At 42.6% G+C, this 18636-nt stretch overlaps 1 protein-coding gene across 1 annotated transcript in view; it reads left to right on the top strand.

Moving 5' to 3' along the window:
• LAMB4 (laminin subunit beta 4) overlaps window positions 1–18636 on the top strand; it is a gene marked incomplete at its 5' end in the record, with an annotated part of 41384 nt that overhangs the window by 2509 nt on the left and 20239 nt on the right. Inside the window, 16 exons of the mRNA XM_082498700.1 lie at window positions 2589–2724; window positions 4142–4215; window positions 4880–5068; window positions 5663–5726; window positions 6299–6513; window positions 7471–7591; window positions 8228–8416; window positions 9485–9664; window positions 10439–10548; window positions 11030–11109; window positions 12116–12266; window positions 13201–13332; window positions 14092–14277; window positions 15453–15574; window positions 16271–16391; window positions 17370–17547. Of these exons, the coding sequence (XP_082354826.1) occupies window positions 2589–2724; window positions 4142–4215; window positions 4880–5068; window positions 5663–5726; window positions 6299–6513; window positions 7471–7591; window positions 8228–8416; window positions 9485–9664; window positions 10439–10548; window positions 11030–11109; window positions 12116–12266; window positions 13201–13332; window positions 14092–14277; window positions 15453–15574; window positions 16271–16391; window positions 17370–17547 (2248 nt within the window). The remainder of the gene's footprint in view (window positions 1–2588; window positions 2725–4141; window positions 4216–4879; window positions 5069–5662; window positions 5727–6298; window positions 6514–7470; window positions 7592–8227; window positions 8417–9484; window positions 9665–10438; window positions 10549–11029; window positions 11110–12115; window positions 12267–13200; window positions 13333–14091; window positions 14278–15452; window positions 15575–16270; window positions 16392–17369; window positions 17548–18636) is intronic.

The raw sequence follows: 18636 nt of genomic DNA, 5'->3' as shown, positions 1-18636 counted from the left end.
CACAATGAACCATCTGAGAGACATCGTCTTTCTGGCCCTTAGCTGGATGACTGCTTTTTTCTCTCTCTTTTTGAGAGGAGATCAAAGAGTAATAAAAAATTAATATTTTCACTTGCCTGTACTTATCCTTTGAATCATGTAAATACAGACTCATGAAAAGGAACAGCTGTTCTGCAATAATCCCTGTGATTTAATGCTCCCTCAACGTATCTTGACCCCCAGTGACTGTCTCCTGAAGAGGGTTATAACTAAAAATTCTGCTGCTTTGCAGAGCTCAAGAGATAGAGGCTTATGCTCTGGCAATGTGTTCTGCTCTATCAGCTTGCCTTAAATCTGTGTGTCACATATAGTATATCGGAGTCCTATTCAACTCAATTCTCTTTCTCACCAGCACGTTTTGAATGCTTTGCTGGAGGCAGGCCAGGAAGCTTTGCATCTTGCATCTTGCAAAGCAAAGTTCTTCCTCCCCTAGTTCCCCTCTTGATGACCTGTTTCAGGCATCATGACGAGAGCAAACCTTACTTGTAAAAGTGTGTGTTAGTCAACACGGCAAGCTGCCAAGAGCCAGGACTCGGTTGGGATGTCTTATTGAAAATTCAGATTGAAAAAAATTCAAGTTCAACTGCTCTGTATTTGAAAAGAAGCACTGTAAATCATTTTCGTATTTAATGTGTCTTATTGTTTCTAAATGTAGGTTAAGTGGTTTTTAGCTCTATGATTGGATTTACTTCTTACACATGTTTTGAAAGGAGAAGAAAGAGGACTCAGAATTGAGAAGAGTATAAAGCTGCACACTTCAGAGGCAAATGCCAGACTTGCCTTACATAGACATGCATGTGCTTGTCCTTTGGGGCGCGAAAGGATTTTTACCTTAAACATAAGTTGACTGAGTGTCATATTGTATGTATCTATATAAAGCAGAGTGTGGCTATGCACGGTCCTGCCAAATGCTTTGGTAACCTGAGCTCTCCTTACTAGACCTTAGTGAAGTGAGGTGACTGACTATTTTTTATATTTCTGTCTCATCTTCTAAACTGTGCATATATACATCTGTCAAGTCTGGTATAGAATGGCTGAATATAATATTTGTCATAATGCTTAAAACACATGAATTATACCATACTTGTGAATCTATATCTGTTAATTTATTTAAATGTGAATAATCCCCAGGTAACTTCATAATACAAAGGTGTGCAAACCATTCCTAATATTTATCCATACTAAGCACGCTGGCTGGGATGCCTCTCCGCCAGTCGCCTTCTGGGTCGTTTCCAGCTCAGCTTCTGCCACTGACTTCTACTTTCTGTTTTCAGCAGCAGCCCTGCCAGCCTTCTAGCCAAGGGAACCAAACCTGTGCCTCCTACTTCAGCTCCTTCTGGGGCGCTGTGTCATCCCCACTTCTCCCTGCCAGCGTCCCTGCCAGCCAGGCCCACAGCTTGGGCTTCACCTGCTGCTTTGGCTTATCCCCAAGTCCTTGTGCTCAGGCTCTGCCCAAATCTCGTAGAGTCCATCTGCATAGCGCATCCGCCCCTGCCCACCTGGGCATCCCTTGGGGCATCCACTGCTGTATGCTTCCCTGTGGCCCTGCCGGCTGCGATCCCATGCTGCTTGTGCTTGTCTGCATGGCTCAGCACGGGTCATCTCCCAGCCTGGCAGGTTAACCTTGTCACCTCTCCTTATGTCTCCCACTCAATTCCCCTCTTATTAACTTAAATACGAGCTCCTTGCTCCTGCTTTCAAAGCCCTTCTGGAGACAAAAGCCTCTCATTCAGCATTGAAATATTGGCTAATCGTTGCCACCTTAGTCTTCTGCTTGTTACGTTTTCAAACAGACCCTTTCATCCTATTGACATCCTGATTTTCTTCCTTTGCATTGTTTTTAAACTTTTCCAGTTTCCCTATGCCTACAAAAGGCACTAACAGTGGTCGGGGTGGTGGTGTCAGCCCAGACCACCTACTTATGTTGTACTTGGTTCCAGCCTCATCTTCCATTTGTACAACAGCATCTGTCTGCTGCTCCTGGCTTGGTCTCTGAGCTGCTAGAAAATGTGCAAAAGAGAGAGGAAAAAAATGTATAAATGATTTAGTGTATCTTCCTCTTCAAAGTTTCTTCAGATCTTGAAAGATCCAGTCCTCCCTTGTATCCCCTCTGCCTCCTTGCTGCAGTCTCTGCCCGAAAGTTTCTACAGCCTTTATGAGACCGGAATAAAAGCTCAACTTTTAAAAAATAAATTTCTCCAAAGAAACTCTTGCAAAACAAACCCTCTGGCAGCTAAACCTGGAATCAACACCTTAACAAACTTATTTCTTTGCTTGTGCTGAGATCCCTTCTTCACAACTGAAAAAGTGTATTTTTATAGAATGCCTGGGGCAAACCAGGGCCAATGTTTACTATACACATATGGTGCACATATGATGATTTTCTTGGACTTATCCCTTATATATGAAAGCCTGAGTGATTAAAAGCACAGACACTCAAAGCAGCATGGCAGGCTCCAGTCTTGCAGTGGCATAAATATGTGTACATCTACCAGATCTTGAGAGAAGAGACCAAATTCATCTTTTATTCTGCTTGTTTTGTTTTCTAGGCTGAACAGAAGTGCTTTCTTTGTGATTCCAGATACCCATATAATCCCTATACGCAGCACAACAGTCACATGATTGAAAATGTTATCACAACTTTTGAGCCCGATAGAAAAAAAAAGTGGTGGCAGTCTGAAAATGGTAAGTTTCTTTGAGAAAATATTACTGCAAAATGTTACTGTGAAATTTATTTATCTAATTGGGTTTCATCACATTGCCTTCCTGAAGAGATGAGAAAAAACTGTATCGATTCTTTGAGTCAGTAATACTGAGCCATTTAAACCTATTTGTGTGTCACAATATAGGATTTCAGAAATTCTGTTTTTCTACAGACAAATTTTAAGCACAGTATCTCCAAGAGCTGGCCAGAGGACCCATGGCAGAGCTGTCTTATACACAGTGGACATGTATTTTTCACAGAGTGTCTGCTTTTCAGGGAAATGTGGTGTGTGGCACAAGGTGCATTTGCCTACAGATGTGTAATGACAGTGTCTAAAACACAAATATCCATTTAAAAAAAATAGTGCTTGCAGTGTAAAGCACAAATACTTTAAGAAATAATTAAATGAAGCCTGACTATCAATACCCTTATTGCCACATATTAATTTTGTTGCAAACTTCTCTGTAGTAGTTCTTCACTGATACCAATTTATATATCCTTTCAGCTTCTTTGTGAAGGCATGATAGGAGGAATAGCATATAGTCTACTTTATTTGACATATAGTGAATATGTAAAAAATATTTGACTGGTTGGAAATTAAGGCATAGAAAGATTAAGATAATATGTTACCTCTATTTTGGGTATCCAATTAAAATTCATAAGCTTTGTGTTTTCATGGAGTTTAGCAAGGAACTGTCACCAGTTTTGGACATCAATGTCAATAAAGCTGTGGGCCAGCTGTGAGAGAATCTTTTCTTGTTCTCACCATCTTTCTTCTGGGATGAGGTCTCATGCACAGCCTGGTCAGCAGGAGCCCTGGGATGCTGCATGCAGATGTCAACAATAGGGATATCAGCTGAGCTCCTGCAACTCTCTACAGTGAACGTGTGAATTATGGGGGGGGTCCATACTTGTTGCAATTTTGGAAGATGCAATAGCTCTGGTCATGACAAATTTCAGGTCTGGCTGTATAGAAGGGTTTAACAGCTCTGTTTAGCATGACGAAAACCCCATATTTTTATTTGGTTTAATTTTTTTCCTAGAAATAAGCAAACTATTTGGAAGGATTTTAGAAAAATCTTACTGGATACAGGAAGACATAAACCCAGAACTTTACTATCACCATCACTTACAGTCCAAATGGTCTGAACAGGACCTTTAACCATCTCCTGCAGTCTCAGTGACATGCAGCACTGACAGTGCCAGTGCCAGAAAAGCAGTACATCGGATTGCCCCTGAGAGAGTGATTCAGTCACATGCTGGGTTTGTGCACAGGGGATGCCCTAAACAGCCTAACTGTTGTGCTGGAAAAGGCATCTTTAAATTCCCCACAGGAAAGCTGTCTCAGCAACCCCTCCAATGTGCACATTGTGCTCTTCATTTTTATTCTCTTTTCAGGCATTGACCATGTCAGCATTAGGTTGGACCTAGAAACTTTATTCCAGTTCAGCCATCTTATCCTGACTTTTAAGGTACATCTTTTACCAGCTTTTATGTAACGTTACACACTAATTACTTAACCACAGGAATAAATTGCTTAGAGAGGCAGTGAAAGCTCCATCTTTAGAGGTTTGTAAGAACAGGTTAGATAAACACCTGTCAAGTAAGGTTAAGTTATAGTTGATCCTGCCTTAGGGGAGGAGGATAGACTGAATAGCTTCCTATTCATGTGCCTTCTAGTCCTATTTTCTGTGAATCTGAGAATTAAAGCTGAAAAAAAAAAATTGCAAAATTAAGCCCTAAAAATTTAGGACATCTCTGAACTGCAGTTGCTCTTTCCAATTTAGTTCAGCCTTCTCATGCTTATCCATTATGATCCAGATGGTTACATTTTTTTTTTCTACAAAATTCCTACATTGTTATGGTAAATTTCCTTACTTAGAAAGTTATCTATCTTGTATCTGTGTGCAAGGTTACCCTTCCCTTTTGCTAGAGAGTGGTTTGAATGAACAATCCATCTTTTTTAGAGAATCATGTAACCAACACAGTAGCCCTGTCATGGGTCTGCAAACTCCCAAACACAGAATTTTAATTGCCAGCTGTTGGCATTCCCCAAACAAGAATGTCAATACAACAACCCCTGAGATGTCTTGTCAACGCCTGGTTAAGGAATTCTTTAAATAATGTTTCTTGCAGACATTTCGGCCTGCAGCAATGCTGGTTGAGCGCTCCACCGACTTCGGTCAGACCTGGAAAGCATTTAGATATTTTGCACAGGACTGTGCAGCTTCTTTTCCCAATGTCTCTTCTCGTCCAGCAAAAGGTGTGGGAGATATCATTTGTGATTCAAGATATTCAGACATCGAGCCCTCCACTGAAGGCGAGGTATTGCCAAGTGTCTATGTTTGTATGAGTTCAGATCATATGTGGCTATTTTTTCTGGAGCTGAAGGTCTCTCCTCTGTATCCATCAGATCCACTTCTACAGGTTCTGAGACATGAAGTGCTATTGACTTTACTGAAAAGGGAAAGACAACCACTGCTTTTCACCCTCAGTTTTACATCCAAATGAATTCATAAAACAACTTGTACAAAACCTAGTGCTCTTTCCTTGTTTTCAAATTCATATGGAAGTCCCCCGTATAAGAGATCTTGACTCCCCATCAGCCTTTACCGTTAAAGGCAGGGGCCTGTCCTTTGATCCCTTTGGTGGGTACTGGTCCCATCTCTACATTACTCTAGGGTATTGCTTTTCCTTCCTCCTGACACATCAATACACCAAAAGGTCTTTTTGCTTTGCTCAGCCAAGGCCAGGCTGAAAGGGTGAGAGCACTTGCTGAATAAGGGCCACAACTTTGTTTTTTTCCTTTTATGGGACCAGTAAAGTGGCATGAGTAGCTAATGGGCCTCAGGTGACAGTCTTTATGTCCAAAAAGAATAGCTTCAGCAGTCTACAGAGCTGTATTAATTTGTTTTGCAGGTTGTTTTAAAAGCTTTGGATCCCAGCTTTGAAATAGAAAATCCATATGTGCCTTATATCCAAGGTATGGACAGTACTGGTTTTCTCCAGAGATACTTTGCTGGTGTGGCTTGTTTTGTACATTGAAAGGGTGAAAAGCTCAGCTGGTGTAAGTCAATGATGTGGAAAATTAGGTACCAAAAGATCTTAGGGAGACATCTGTATTAATAAATAAAATGGGCCAATCTTATTCTCTAGCCTTGAGGGTAAACGGCACAGCTCTGCAGAGCTCATGCATGCAGCTGAACTATCTTTCCTTCAGGTGGCCCAATCCACACTGCCTTTTGGGAGCAGTCCTAGGGGTGTACATGAACCCACGAAGGCAGTGGTTGGGAAAATACAGGTTGGCCCCAGCCAGAGCCATACCAAGGAGTGCGCTAACGCTTATGTAGCTGTGTGCCAGGAGTGGGTCTGTGCCATGGCACTGTATGGGTTACTGGTCTCAGCCAATATCAGATAATTTTAACTAATTCTTCATCCAAGTACAACTAATTCTTCAGTATGGGGGAATTCTTGAGTGACTGATCCAAGCTGAAGATTTGACCCTGTTCATTTTAGAGTGAACTTGGGCTCTTGATTTCTTTTCTTTCCTTCCAGAGCTCATTACGTTGACAAACCTAAGGATCAATTTTACTAAACTCCACACCCTTGGGGATGCTCTGCTTGGAAGAAGGCACAGTGATCCCCTCGAGAAGTACTACTATGCTGTGTATGAGATGGTTGTGCGGGGCAGCTGCTTTTGCAACGGCCATGCCAGCCAGTGTGATCCCGTGCAGAATCTGCGGGGAGATGTTTTCCATCAGTCTGGGATGGTGCGTCATTAATGCTATCTACAACAAGGGCAGTCCCTACCTGCTATTTTGGGGGATGGAAGAGATGGAGGGAGGGAGAGGAAGGAAGGTCTCTGGTGACCATTGGATTGACCATTTGCAACTCCAAGCTGTAAAATGTTTCAATACAGCTTCTTCTTTTAAAACCCTGGGCTGGATTGCTTAGAAGCTGCCTCTTTGTTGGCACTAGTGTGTTTCAAAAGCAACTGGGACAAGACATGTTGATAATAGCAGCAAAATACCAGAGCTGTAATGGTGCAAATGTAATGCCTGTGGTGTGTGCAGACTTGAATGGCCACTTGTTGGGTGCATTCCACACTCCAGCTGGGTTCGGGGGCTCTGCAGCAGGAGAGGAGGCATTGGCACAAATAGCTGATAATGCAAAGCTAACCCATGAAAAATGGATTATTAAAAAATTCAGGAACATGATTGCAAATTCTTTCCCTCTGGGAACTAGAGGTTTTTTCTCCTGGAAAATGTGTATCTCAATACAGAGACACACAGGGAAAGAGAGGTAGATTTTAGAAGGTTGAAATCCCCTTTGATATCTCTAGAAGTATTTTTTTCTAAATGTTGCTTAGTGGCTTTAAAACTATTTGGTTAAAGTTTGCAGTTATTCTCCAGGCCTTTTACTCAAATAACTGAAAATTATGTCAGCTGAGGGAGCCAAAGAGCTTTGAATTTTCCTGATTTTGCTGGCATACCTAGAGCAGATCTCTCCTCTCCTCTCCTCTCCTCTCCTCTCCTCTCCTCTCCTCTCCTCTCCTCTCCTCTCCTCTCCTCTCCTCTCCTCTCCTCTCCTCTCCTCTCCTCTCCTCTCCTCTCCTCTCCTCTCCTCTCCTCTCCTCTCCTCTCCTCTCCTCTCCTCTCCTCTCCTCTCCTCTCCTCTCCTCTCCTCTCCTTTCCCCTTACCTCCTCTCTGTTCTCACCACATTGCAGGTCCACGGGAGATGTGTCTGCCACCACAACACTGAAGGTTTGTCTTGTGAAAGATGTAAAGATTTCTACAATGATGCTCCCTGGAGGCCAGCTGAAGGGACACAAGATAATGCATGCAAACGTAACTCAAACATATTTTCCTTTTCAGTAGCTGGGGCATGCATAATGGGGTGGCCGGGTTTCTGGGAGGAAGTCTTTTCCATGGTTCATCTAGAAAAATAGATGGATTCCTATATCCATTGGTGCTGTGTTGGCCTACAAGAAGGAGAGCTGTTTCATGTTCTTATTTTTCATAAAGAGAAAAAAAACAATAAAGAGATGAAAAAGGAACTAATGCAGAAAAGATCATTCATTGGTTTGCATACGGCCTTTCTTGTGAATGAAAGCAGAATTTGGGCAAGGCTAAATTATTTATTTCCACAATAATGAGTAGTGTAGGATATACAAGAATAATACACTAGGATCTGTAACAAATATTCAGCTAGATCTTTCTTCAGTGCAGCAGTGTTCCCCACTGCGTATCAGGCACATTCACCTGCATGGGTACTTTTCCAAGTGTAGGTCCCAGCTCTGGCGTGAGTCTCCAGTGTTTCCTCCCAGCTGTAAAGCACAAGGACCGGGAAGGTATAATCTTGCTAGGGCACTGACATCAAACAAGTAACAAGTAACCCTGCATTAACAGTAGACAGCAATGGTGGCAAGACCACAATAACAGGAGTCATGGTGCGAAATACCCCACTGTTTGTTTCGGTTTCAGGGTGTAACTGCAATGGCCACTCTGGCAGGTGCCACTTTGACATGGCCTTGTACCAGGCCAGCGGCGGAGTCAGCGGTGGTGTTTGTGAGGACTGTCAGGACAACACCACGGGGCAACACTGTGACCAGTGCAAACGTTTCTTTTACCAGGATCCACTCAAAGTCATCTCACACCCTCAGGCGTGCCTCCGTAAGCTTCCCTTTTTTAGCTTCTGTAAGAATGGATAAAAACAGAGTGGTTCTGGTTCTCTTTGCTCTGAACCCTATGGCATCCCCATGGTTAAATGTTCACATGGTTGTAAAAATGTTACGAAACCTATAACATCCAAACTGCCTTATAAAGTAGCTGCATGACATCTTCCTTGAACCAACATTGTAAAAAGAGCTGCATATTCCTACTCATTGCTAAACTGAGCTTAGAAATCCAGCAGGGTTATCGTCTTCCTTGAACAACATCAATATAAATAGGAAAAGCAGTAGTGCTGTTGCTTCTGTGATAGTCAGGGATTCCAGATGAGGTGCAAAATGATGGGAGGAGTAATAACTTTTGCTAGATACCTGCCATGTGCAAGTAAAATAGTCTTTCAGGCATTAAAGCCCTTCTTCTGAAAGATGAGATAAATTCAGTATTAATGTAGGATGGAAAAAGTGCTCTCAGTATAATTTAACTGTAGTCATTGATTGGCATGAAAAGTCCTTAAGGAGTCAAGGGGTGATTACCCAAGCTAGTGGTGTGGTAGAGGTCAGCTCTGCTGTGAGAAATTAGTAGTACCTTAGGAAAAAATGGGATGCGTGATGAAGGCAGTGTCCCTTGTTGAATCCATTGCTCCCAGTAAATAATTCAGCCTTGACCAACTCAGACCAGCCCTGGGAAGGTGGCTTATGTGTGGTACCCCTGCAACCCTACTGGTTTCATGAGAGCATCCCCAAAAGTGTGGGGCTGGCTTCTCCCCAAGTACTCTGGAGAGCTTAGGGAGTGGATGAGTGATGCCTATTTCTACCCAAAGCAAAGGGTATATTTCTACCAAAGTGAAGACTGTAACTTTCCTCCTGAGAAAAAGCAGATCTTGGAAACATTCTCATAATATTTCTTACAGCAGCTGTGCATTAACTGTAAAGCATCCAACACAGTGAGCACGGATGAACATCTCTGATCTTTACAATAATCCTTAGTTTTTGCCTACCAGCAGCTCTGTGATTGCGTTTTCATGCTTATGTCTAAATGCTTTTTTATGTGTCTCCTTGACCATGCCTGTAGCTTGCAACTGTGATCCAGACGGTACATTGCACAATGGTGTGTGTGAGAGCCGCACAGATCCTGCTCTGGGAACGGTTGCGGGCCGGTGCCCCTGCAAGGAGAATGTGGAGGGTGTCCACTGTGACAAGTGCAGGGCAAACTACTACGGGCTGAGCGGCAGTGACCCTCTGGGCTGCCAGCGTATGTAAACCACCTCTTTTATTCTTCTCTCCAAAGCATTTTTAAGAGATGGAGGTAGTTGAACGCACTAATGCACTACCTGCTTCACAAAATGCCTACTATAATTTAGTGTCAATGTTATTTAATGTTCCTGGTGCAGCATCTGGGACTGAAAAGATGCAAAATCACTTGCAGAATACATAGTATACTATAATAGATCAGGCTGTTGTTAATAGAAGGATTGTTAAATATGCAGTTTAATTGAAAAGGGAGATTACAACACATGAAAATTATTTTAGCAAATCAGCATAAGGGTGAATGAAAAGCCACAGACGGGCTGTTAGAATAGTTGGACTCTGTACTGCACAGTGCAGCGTCGAGATGGTAGGAGCTGCTGCCGTGACATGAGATCTTCCAACCAACCATTCTCCCGAGAGAGGCTCACTGAAAAACACAGGCTCACTGTGGGTTTGTGAGCACGTTATGCCCACGGCATGGTACTAAGCAACACGCTAGAACTGTGCGGTGCAGATCAGCACACAGCACATGGCAGACCACTGCACTGGACTGCTGCCAGCACCCCTGCTCCCCCCAGAGAGGGTACCCACCGAAGAAACAGTCCATTCCCCAAGGGCATTCTGAGGGCTGCAGGGTGCCAGGGCACGTCCATCTGCAGAGCATCCCGGCTGGAGGACGGAGACTGCTTGGCGCGCTGATGCCACGTCTAAAGCAAACGTCAGTCCTGCTGCCATCACTGGGGCCTGCAGGGGTAACCGTGCATCTCTCTCCCTGCAGCCTGCAACTGTGATCCCTCCGGCAGTTTGCCTTTCTCCGTCTGTGATCCTGCCACGGGAGAGTGCCTCTGCCAACGGTTCGCCACAGGGCGACGCTGTGAAAAATGTGTTGTACGTACTCTGTTTTTGTTGTTACTTCTGCATGTGGTTTTAGAAGTCTCGTCCCCCATCTCCCATCTTTTCATTTCCAGAAAAGTAAACAGTTAGTCAAAATTCAAAATAATTTTACAGCTGTATGCTCGCATTTTACATTGACACATCTGGTTCTTTTTTACTGCTTGCAAATATTTGTGCAATCAAATTGCAGTAGGAGGGGCACTCCCAGGAAGAAAAGGAAATGCAAAATCATGTCCTCAGGCCATCTTTGCTGTTTACAGAGCAACTTGCTTGCACAAATGGGTAAATATCTGGCTCTTCTTGCAGTGACTGAGCACCTGTGCAATCTGGTAAGGGAAGAAATCTCCCATGGCCAAGCACAGGCAGCAGCACAGCAGTGCTCCAGAGCATCATTCATCCAGGGAAATAAATTTTGTTGCGTTTTACATGCTTAAATATTTGCCATGAAAAATCTTTCGCTTTCTTTTTACCCCAGGTAGGATACTGGGGTCTTGGCAACAGCTTGTATGGTTGTTCTCCATGTGACTGTGATATCGGTGGATCCCAGAATAACCTGTAAGTTATTGTTCTTCCAGTTCTTTCTTGGTTTTAATTTTTATAAACTCTTAAGCTAAATTTTCTAATTAAGTTAATAGACCCTCAGTGCAAATGGGAAAATAGATTGTAGATGTAATTTCATCATATACAAACAGTGTAAAGTCAGGTTAGGATCTTGGAAATTTATTTGTGATAAGGGGTTTTACCTTTTTCCTTTGAAGCCAACTTTGAATCAGCTTAAGCCAAGGTTTGTTTAATATAAAATACAAACTGCATGGCTTGAGAGAACCAGACACCCTAATAATAATAGAAATCAGAAGTAAGTCAGAGGAGACATTTTTATCTTAGCTTTCTACATCTACTTTAAAAGCTAGAAATACCTTAATTTTTTCTGACATACTAGCTCCTATTCAAAATACATAATATTAGAAGCAAGCTTGGTTTCAGATGTGCTTCTGTTGGGGAGGGGTCTTCATTACTGCTGTTAGACTTCAGACATAGGTGCACATAGTCCGATGCTGTAGAGCAGCTCCTCATGAGCAGGTAAATCAAAGCTAGTAATAATCTGATGCATTAAATAAGAGTGTAAGTATATGAAAACTACCATATCACATCAAATCAAAGGTCCTGCTGATCTCATGTCTGCCTCCAAAATTTCAGGTGGTAGACACTTAAGAATAGTGATAGATGAAGTAATAGGTATAGAAAGAGATACAAGAAATAGATACAGGAATAGATAGTAATGAGTGCTCAGGAAACAAAAGGATCTGTGCTTCAGGTATGGAATGGACAGAGAAAGACAAAGCTTGCCATGTCTCCTAAGCGATGAAAAAGTAGTATTGAATAAATCCAGCATTGGGAACAGAGGGGGTGGGTGGTAGAAAGAAGTTTAATAGGGGAGGCAATCTGACAATGGAAGAAACGAAGCAAAGCTGAAACAAGGGTGGAGCTGAGCTGTTCTTATGCTGTGAGCATCCAGCCATGCTGCTCACTGACATCCTCCCTTTACCAACTCTTGCCCTAGGTGCTCACCGAAGGACGGTCAGTGCAAGTGTCTTCCCAACATCGTGAGCCGCCAGTGTAATGAGCCAGCCCCAGGCTACTTTTTTTTACCCTTGGATTATTATATTTATGAAGCTGAGCACGCAAAGCCCCTTTCTGGTTCTGCACCCTTGGTACGTAATTGACTTTTTAAGTGTCATACTGAGAGGGGATCCATGCGGTAGTGGCACAGGAGCTGAGGCTGAGGCGAGGAGCCCTTGCTCGGGGACTAGCCAGAGAGGCTCTTTAGCAGGAAGATACAAAGCAAGTCCCTTGACTGTCCTCAGTTCTTCCCTGTTCTTCATGGATGTGACTATCCCATAACTGGGGCCGTAACCGAGGGACACTTGCTACGGCATGGTGTGACCTACAAAGCTGTCCTTGCTGCCCCTCAAGAGTGGGCTGGTCTAGCATGAATTAGTGAAATTAATTTAATTATTTAATTAGAGGAAAGTGTTTGGGTTGCCAACAGCTATCATGAACTGTGATATTTCTGGGAATCTCCAACAGAGGAAGTATCAAATTCCTCTCTGCTCTATTGGACTCATTCCTATGCCTTATATAATGACACTGATTGTAGCCCAATTTCCTCAAGAATTTGGCATCCATCTGTAATGTTTTGAGAAAAATTAATTTTTATTTATTTTCCCCCCTCAACATGGGGGTGGTTGTTCCCCATGCAGAATACAAGTTTGGAGTGCATCCCTTCTGCCTATGTTTTTACTAACGTTTTTTCTCTGATGTGTTGTCGAGAAGCTATAGAGAAGGAATAATAAAAAAATGTTTATTTGCAGGTCACATCCACAAATATTTAGCTATAATCACAACCAGTAATCATCCTACAGTCCAATAATTAAATGGAAAACAGATGTCTGGGACATAGCTTATGGGAGGAAGTGCAAGTTAATTTTAAGGGAGTGAGGGAAAAGGGTTTTCAGCAGCTGTTGGGCCATAGTTTAGAGTTTCACCCAGCAGAGAATAGAGCTTGGAATATGGATTTTCATTTAGCTGCTTACCTACCCTTCAAAATTGTTGAGATGGTGCTGCCCTTCTGTCATTACTTCATAGGTTAAACCAAGCACTCTTCCAAGGTGTGACGTTTACTTCCAGAAGCAAGGCTATGAGTTCGCAATTGAAAATGGAAAGATTGTGTTAAACAGGAGCAAGAAACGAAGTGTAAGAAAATCTGGACTGGAACAGGTAAATTGGTACTTGAATAGTTACTTAAGGTAACACCAAATACTAAAATTTTATTTTGCAACAGGGGGCAAGGAAATGTCTGAGCACATGGGGTTCGCAGTGCTAGACGCTGCAATCCTGACACAAATGAAATAAATTTTTTTGGTATACAGTTGGGCCAGACATTGTATAATTCACACCAATAGGTATGCTCTGCTATGTCCAGCGGCATTGTAGACTCAGGTTCAATGAATTGTTTAGAAGAGAAGAGCTCCCATGAAAGGTAGAATCTTTTTTTTCGTTATTCTGCTCACAGGACATTTCCAACATTTTCTGTTTTCCAACAAGGTTACTTAGATATTAGCATGGTACCTACTGCATTTAAATGCTGTCAGCTTTGACATTGTAAGTATTGATATTTATTTATTCAGCTTATAATGAAAAGTCCAGCCATGTATGAAAACAAGCTTAATCTGTTTAAGGTTTGCAATGTGAATGCTTGGAGATGCCAAATATACAGAGGTGGATGGATTATTCTAGTCTCTCTTGTTGCTGTTGTTGCAAAGCTATAGGAAGCTTTTCTTTATATGTGACGCTAAACATCCTACATTTGGGAGAGTTCTTAGACTTAGTTGATCTTGAGCTTGTTCAGAAAATAAGGCTGACTGATGGCCGAAATAAGTCAAAAACATGGCAAAACTATTTCCTTTCTTTTTTCTGAGTTTGTTTTTTTGTAATTTGACTCTGCCTGTTATTGAAAATGTCAATATGTCTTTGCAGGGTACAATGCAGTTTGGACAGGACTCAGCTCTGGTGGTAGTTTTCAGGCAGCCCAGTGCTGGTCGGTCTGTCACGTGGACGGGACCCGGCTTTGCCCGCATTCCCAACGGAGCTGGGCTGAGATTTGCCATCAGCAATGTTCCCTTTGCTATGGACTTTGATATCATAATTCGTTATGAGCCTGAGGTACTTGTGATGTCTTGTGTGTCTTGAGATGTTCTGATAGACGCAGGGTATATTTTGTCAATAATAGGATGCAGCAATTTGTCCCACTCTTTATATTTAACATTCGAATTATTTGCCTTTTCATCCTTATCAAGCAAGTAAAATGGCCCCCACTGATCTCCTTAACCCTTTCCACTCAAATCTGAAAAATCAACATTACAAGTGTTTTCTAAGCATCAGCCAAGATTTCAACTTCTGGAGTTCCTCTTTTGGTACCTTTCCTTGGACTGGACTTTTGTTCACAAATCAAACACATGCAAAACACAGCTACTTTTAGATGGGCATCTGTATTTCTAGCTAGAATTTTCTGGGCAGGAAAATGTCCACAGGCAGGAGTGATCTGAGTAGATGTTTATCCAGGGCTTTTGCAGACATCCAGCTTCCCAGTTGCTCCAGCTGGGCTCTGAGATGTGTGAAAATTGTAGAAAAATAGCCAAAATCTTATTTTTTGCCTGGACAAAATTTCTCAATGATGAAGACATGTCTAGGGTAATCTGTTAAGCCAAATCTGGTTAAACCTATGTCCACACCCATGTCTTCAAAAACACAGGCAAGTGTTTTATTGGTACCAGTATTTGTACATGCCTTGCTCTTTCGCTTTGCAGCTCCCTGGGACAATCTCACCATTCAAGATCCTCCTTCCATCTATTGTATTCTGTTCTCTTACTGTCATTCTGGGGCAAACAAAACTCCCAGTGTCTTAAAACGTGAGAACAATTTTGCAGTGGGCTGGTTTGATGTAGCTTTTTCCTTCTAAGGAAACAGTTGAATTTTAAAGACTTTTGTTACAAAGTCTTTTATGTTTGTTATTCCTTATTAGATGTGAGAGGAGGCAGATAATAAAGGATATCTCCGGGACAACACTGTGCTAAGAAAGAAAACAACTCCAATGACTTTAACAGAGCTGTTTCCATTTGCACCAGCTGAGGTCCTATTTCCGTCTCTGCTGTTCAATTAGCCATTGCAAATACAATGTATTTTTCACAAATAACATTATTTTTTTAGTCCTGTAAAGAACAAAGAGAAAATCTGTTTTGTCACTGCAGTGTGCAATCATTCCAATGGCTTTCATCTCAAAGAGAAAGTGGGTTTTTCAGATATGAAAAATGACCATAATTTTTGTCCTTTGTTTATAGTCCTTGGAAGACTGGCTGGCAAGTGTTGCCGTCCAGCCCACTGGTATTTTGTCAAGTCAACGCTGCAAAAACAAGGGCCTTTCACAGGAGCCACATGCTTTGCCTCTCCCAGCTACAAAGAGGTCTGACTATTCCTGTCTTTTTGCCTGTAGATTTTCCGTGTACAAGTCTTTTACTGAAGCACTGCAGAACGTTAAATGTTCGGGAAAGTGGGAATATTAGAAACACATGTGTGGCCTTCCCTGTTACTGTCACACCACAATACCACATAGGCTCTAAGGAAGAGTTCTCAGACTGGCAAAGGTTTGCCCTGGCTCGGAGAGCAGCTTGAGATCCTGCTGGGGTTAATCGTTGCTTTGGCGAAGATCCAGCTGTAGCTATTTCAGTATAGAATGGCAATATTGACTTAAAGTCACTGTCATAGCCTGTTTTCAAAACCAGCTTTTCAGCTTAGACCTATGTAAAGAATAGAGAGGAGCCAAGAGAATGTGACCAAAGTCTTGATCAAACAGGGACAGGAAAGGGCAAATATGAACTGTGAGTTGCAAACTCTTTTGCTTGAAGTAGTAAAACCTGCCATTTTCAGTTTAATCTCACCAGGTTTAAATTGCGCTTGGTGAATCATCAAGGCAGAAGTCCTGCAGCTTTCCCACAGCCAGCAATCAGTGGGGCTGGGTGGGCTCCCTGCAGCAGCAGGGCTTGCTTGGGGCTGCAGGCAGTAGGATGCAGGCATAAAGGGGAGGGGGAGCTCACAGCATCCCGTAAACTTGCCTTGTCCCAACTCCTGGCTATAATTGTGCTTTATTTCTGCTAAACAGGATTGCACTTCTGCAAACTCCAGTCTGCCTGGAGCCGGGAACAGACTATTCTGTGGATGTGTATTTTTCTCAGCCCTCTTCCTCTGACCCAAAGGTGAAATCGTTCATCTTGATTGACTCAGTGAGTAGTTCTGTCACAATGCCCTTGAGGCTTTATTTATACTAGTGTGATTTTTTTTTTTACACAAATTTACTCAAAATATTTTAAAATCATTTATAGTGTGTTTTAATAGAAATTTGGGGAAGTGCACTTCTACTTACTTCTGTTGGCACTGTGTTTGCATGTTTTTGTATGGAAAGACAGAATTGTATCTGTTTTAATTTTCATGGAGCAATACCATAATGGCTCATCAAGTCATGCTTGTTGCATATGTTAATAGTTAGAGTATTTATCTCTATCTGTTGCTCATTTATTATGAGCATACTCCACATATGCTGACAAGATGCTGTGGTTAGGGATATAAATTTATGCAGTTCTTTGTCACTTAGTTTTTCTTAAAATGTCTATAATGTGAATCTAATTTAAAAATCATAGATATATTTAAAGATGGCATTGGAAAAGTAAAATTAGTTTTGTATTTTCCCTCAAACTGGGTCCAGACATTTCCCAAGTTTCCACCAAGTCAGGAACAGGGTGTTAGTTTTGGGTCTTTCTCTTGAGAAAAATATTTTTGAGTCCATTCCTCTAATTACTTCTGTAGAACTGGACCTGACAAGCGCTGGCCATACTTGGACATAGAACCTTTAGCTAATTTTTCTCTGTCTTGGTAATACAAGTCAAAATTTTGGCCAGATACTGCTTTTGGAGTCATCAACATGGCATCCCTTAGAAGCAAAACCAGTTCTGAGCGTATATCTGAGGTCTTATTATAATCTGACTTTTTTATACACAGTCTCTTTTATTTAAAGAACTTAGGGAATGTCTAGGCCTTCAGAATAAATGTGAATTTAGATGACTGAGAAGCACAACAGCAGATTTGGAAACGCGGTGCTCCAGGCCTCTGTCCTTGCAATGCAGAGCACAGTCAGAGAATGTGGGAAATTCTGGTTTTCAGTATATCTAAGCAAAAACATTTTCTTTTCCCTCTGAATGCCGAAGCTTGGACTTATTCCCAGAATTGGCTCTGTGAAGAACTTATGCAGTGAAAAGGATTTAGATGACTACCAGAAGTATCACTGTATTGAAATTGCATCAGAAGTTGGACCTCATGTCCTGCCCGAAGCGTGCACACGGCTCATAGTGAGCATGTCAGCCCGTATTCACAACGGCGCCGTCGGTAAGGAGCAACTTGCACAGACAGCTCTTTTGGACAGTTACTGGTTTTCTCTTGAGTTTGTAGGATATGTTGACTGGATAGCTCTCAGCCCATGTGGGTGTAGGTAAGTGAAGCTGATCAGCACGTGGTACATATGGGCATGCAGGATATGTCTGGCTGAACCCTGCTGCAAACACCTTTTGGTGGCATGGCTCTCGGAGTCCATCACACCCGATGAGCTTCATGGAGCAGCATGATAGGGACCATGGCAGTGCTTGTGTGTTTTCTGAAGAGCATTTTGCTCAGATGCAGCTTAACCAGATGGCCAAAGCAGTTACTTTCCTACTTTTCTGGCTGTGGTTAAATGACAGAGGAGTTTTTAAGCCCTCTTCCTGGACGCTGCAGGACAGCTGGGTGCCCTGGTAGGACTCCAAGCATGATGGCATACAAGCTGATGTGCTGGAAGAGATTCACAAAGAAGACCTCAGTGGTGTCCCAGCAAGAGAGCAGTGGCAAATGGGGTTTGAAGCCCCAGGCAGCCTCCTGGACCCTCCACGGAAAGGGTAGCTGAGCTTGGTGGCTCAGGAGACTTCCTTGGTGTTAGGCCCAGGGAAATGGACCTCCTCTGCACTTCCAGTAATACAAGGGGCCTTTCTGGACAACTTTGGTGGCCAGCTCCTTTCAGGAAGCCTTGCCTCCAATGGACCTGAGAGCATCTGCTTGGTTTGCGCTATTTTTAGAAGGACCAGTGCCTCACTCACACATCATGTGATGTGGTCATGGCTATGCAGCCATAGACCTGCCTTATTTAAGTTTGGGCTGTGCTGACTTCCCATTAGCCTGATTGCCATAGTGATAGGATTCTCCCAATGAAACATGGCACTTCGGCTTTCTAGCGTTGGCTTCTGAGCATCCAAGACAAGCATCCTCTGTGAGTCAGCAGACTAGCTTCACTCAACAAGTTAGTCCAAGGTGTCCAGAAAGCAGCAAACAATGCACAAGTGCAGGCTAAATACTGGTTGCAGGTTATGTCCAGTGTTGCAGCTAGACATAGATTTATATCAAACCCTTCTAGACTTCAGGACTTTTGGATCTATGTTTTGCTACGCC

The sequence above is a fragment of the Vanellus vanellus genome, assembly GCF_965231255.1.
Source record: "Vanellus vanellus genome assembly, chromosome: 1".
Taxonomy (NCBI): Eukaryota; Metazoa; Chordata; class Aves; order Charadriiformes; family Charadriidae; genus Vanellus; species Vanellus vanellus.
This window is presented reverse-complemented; position numbering and strand designations above follow the sequence as displayed.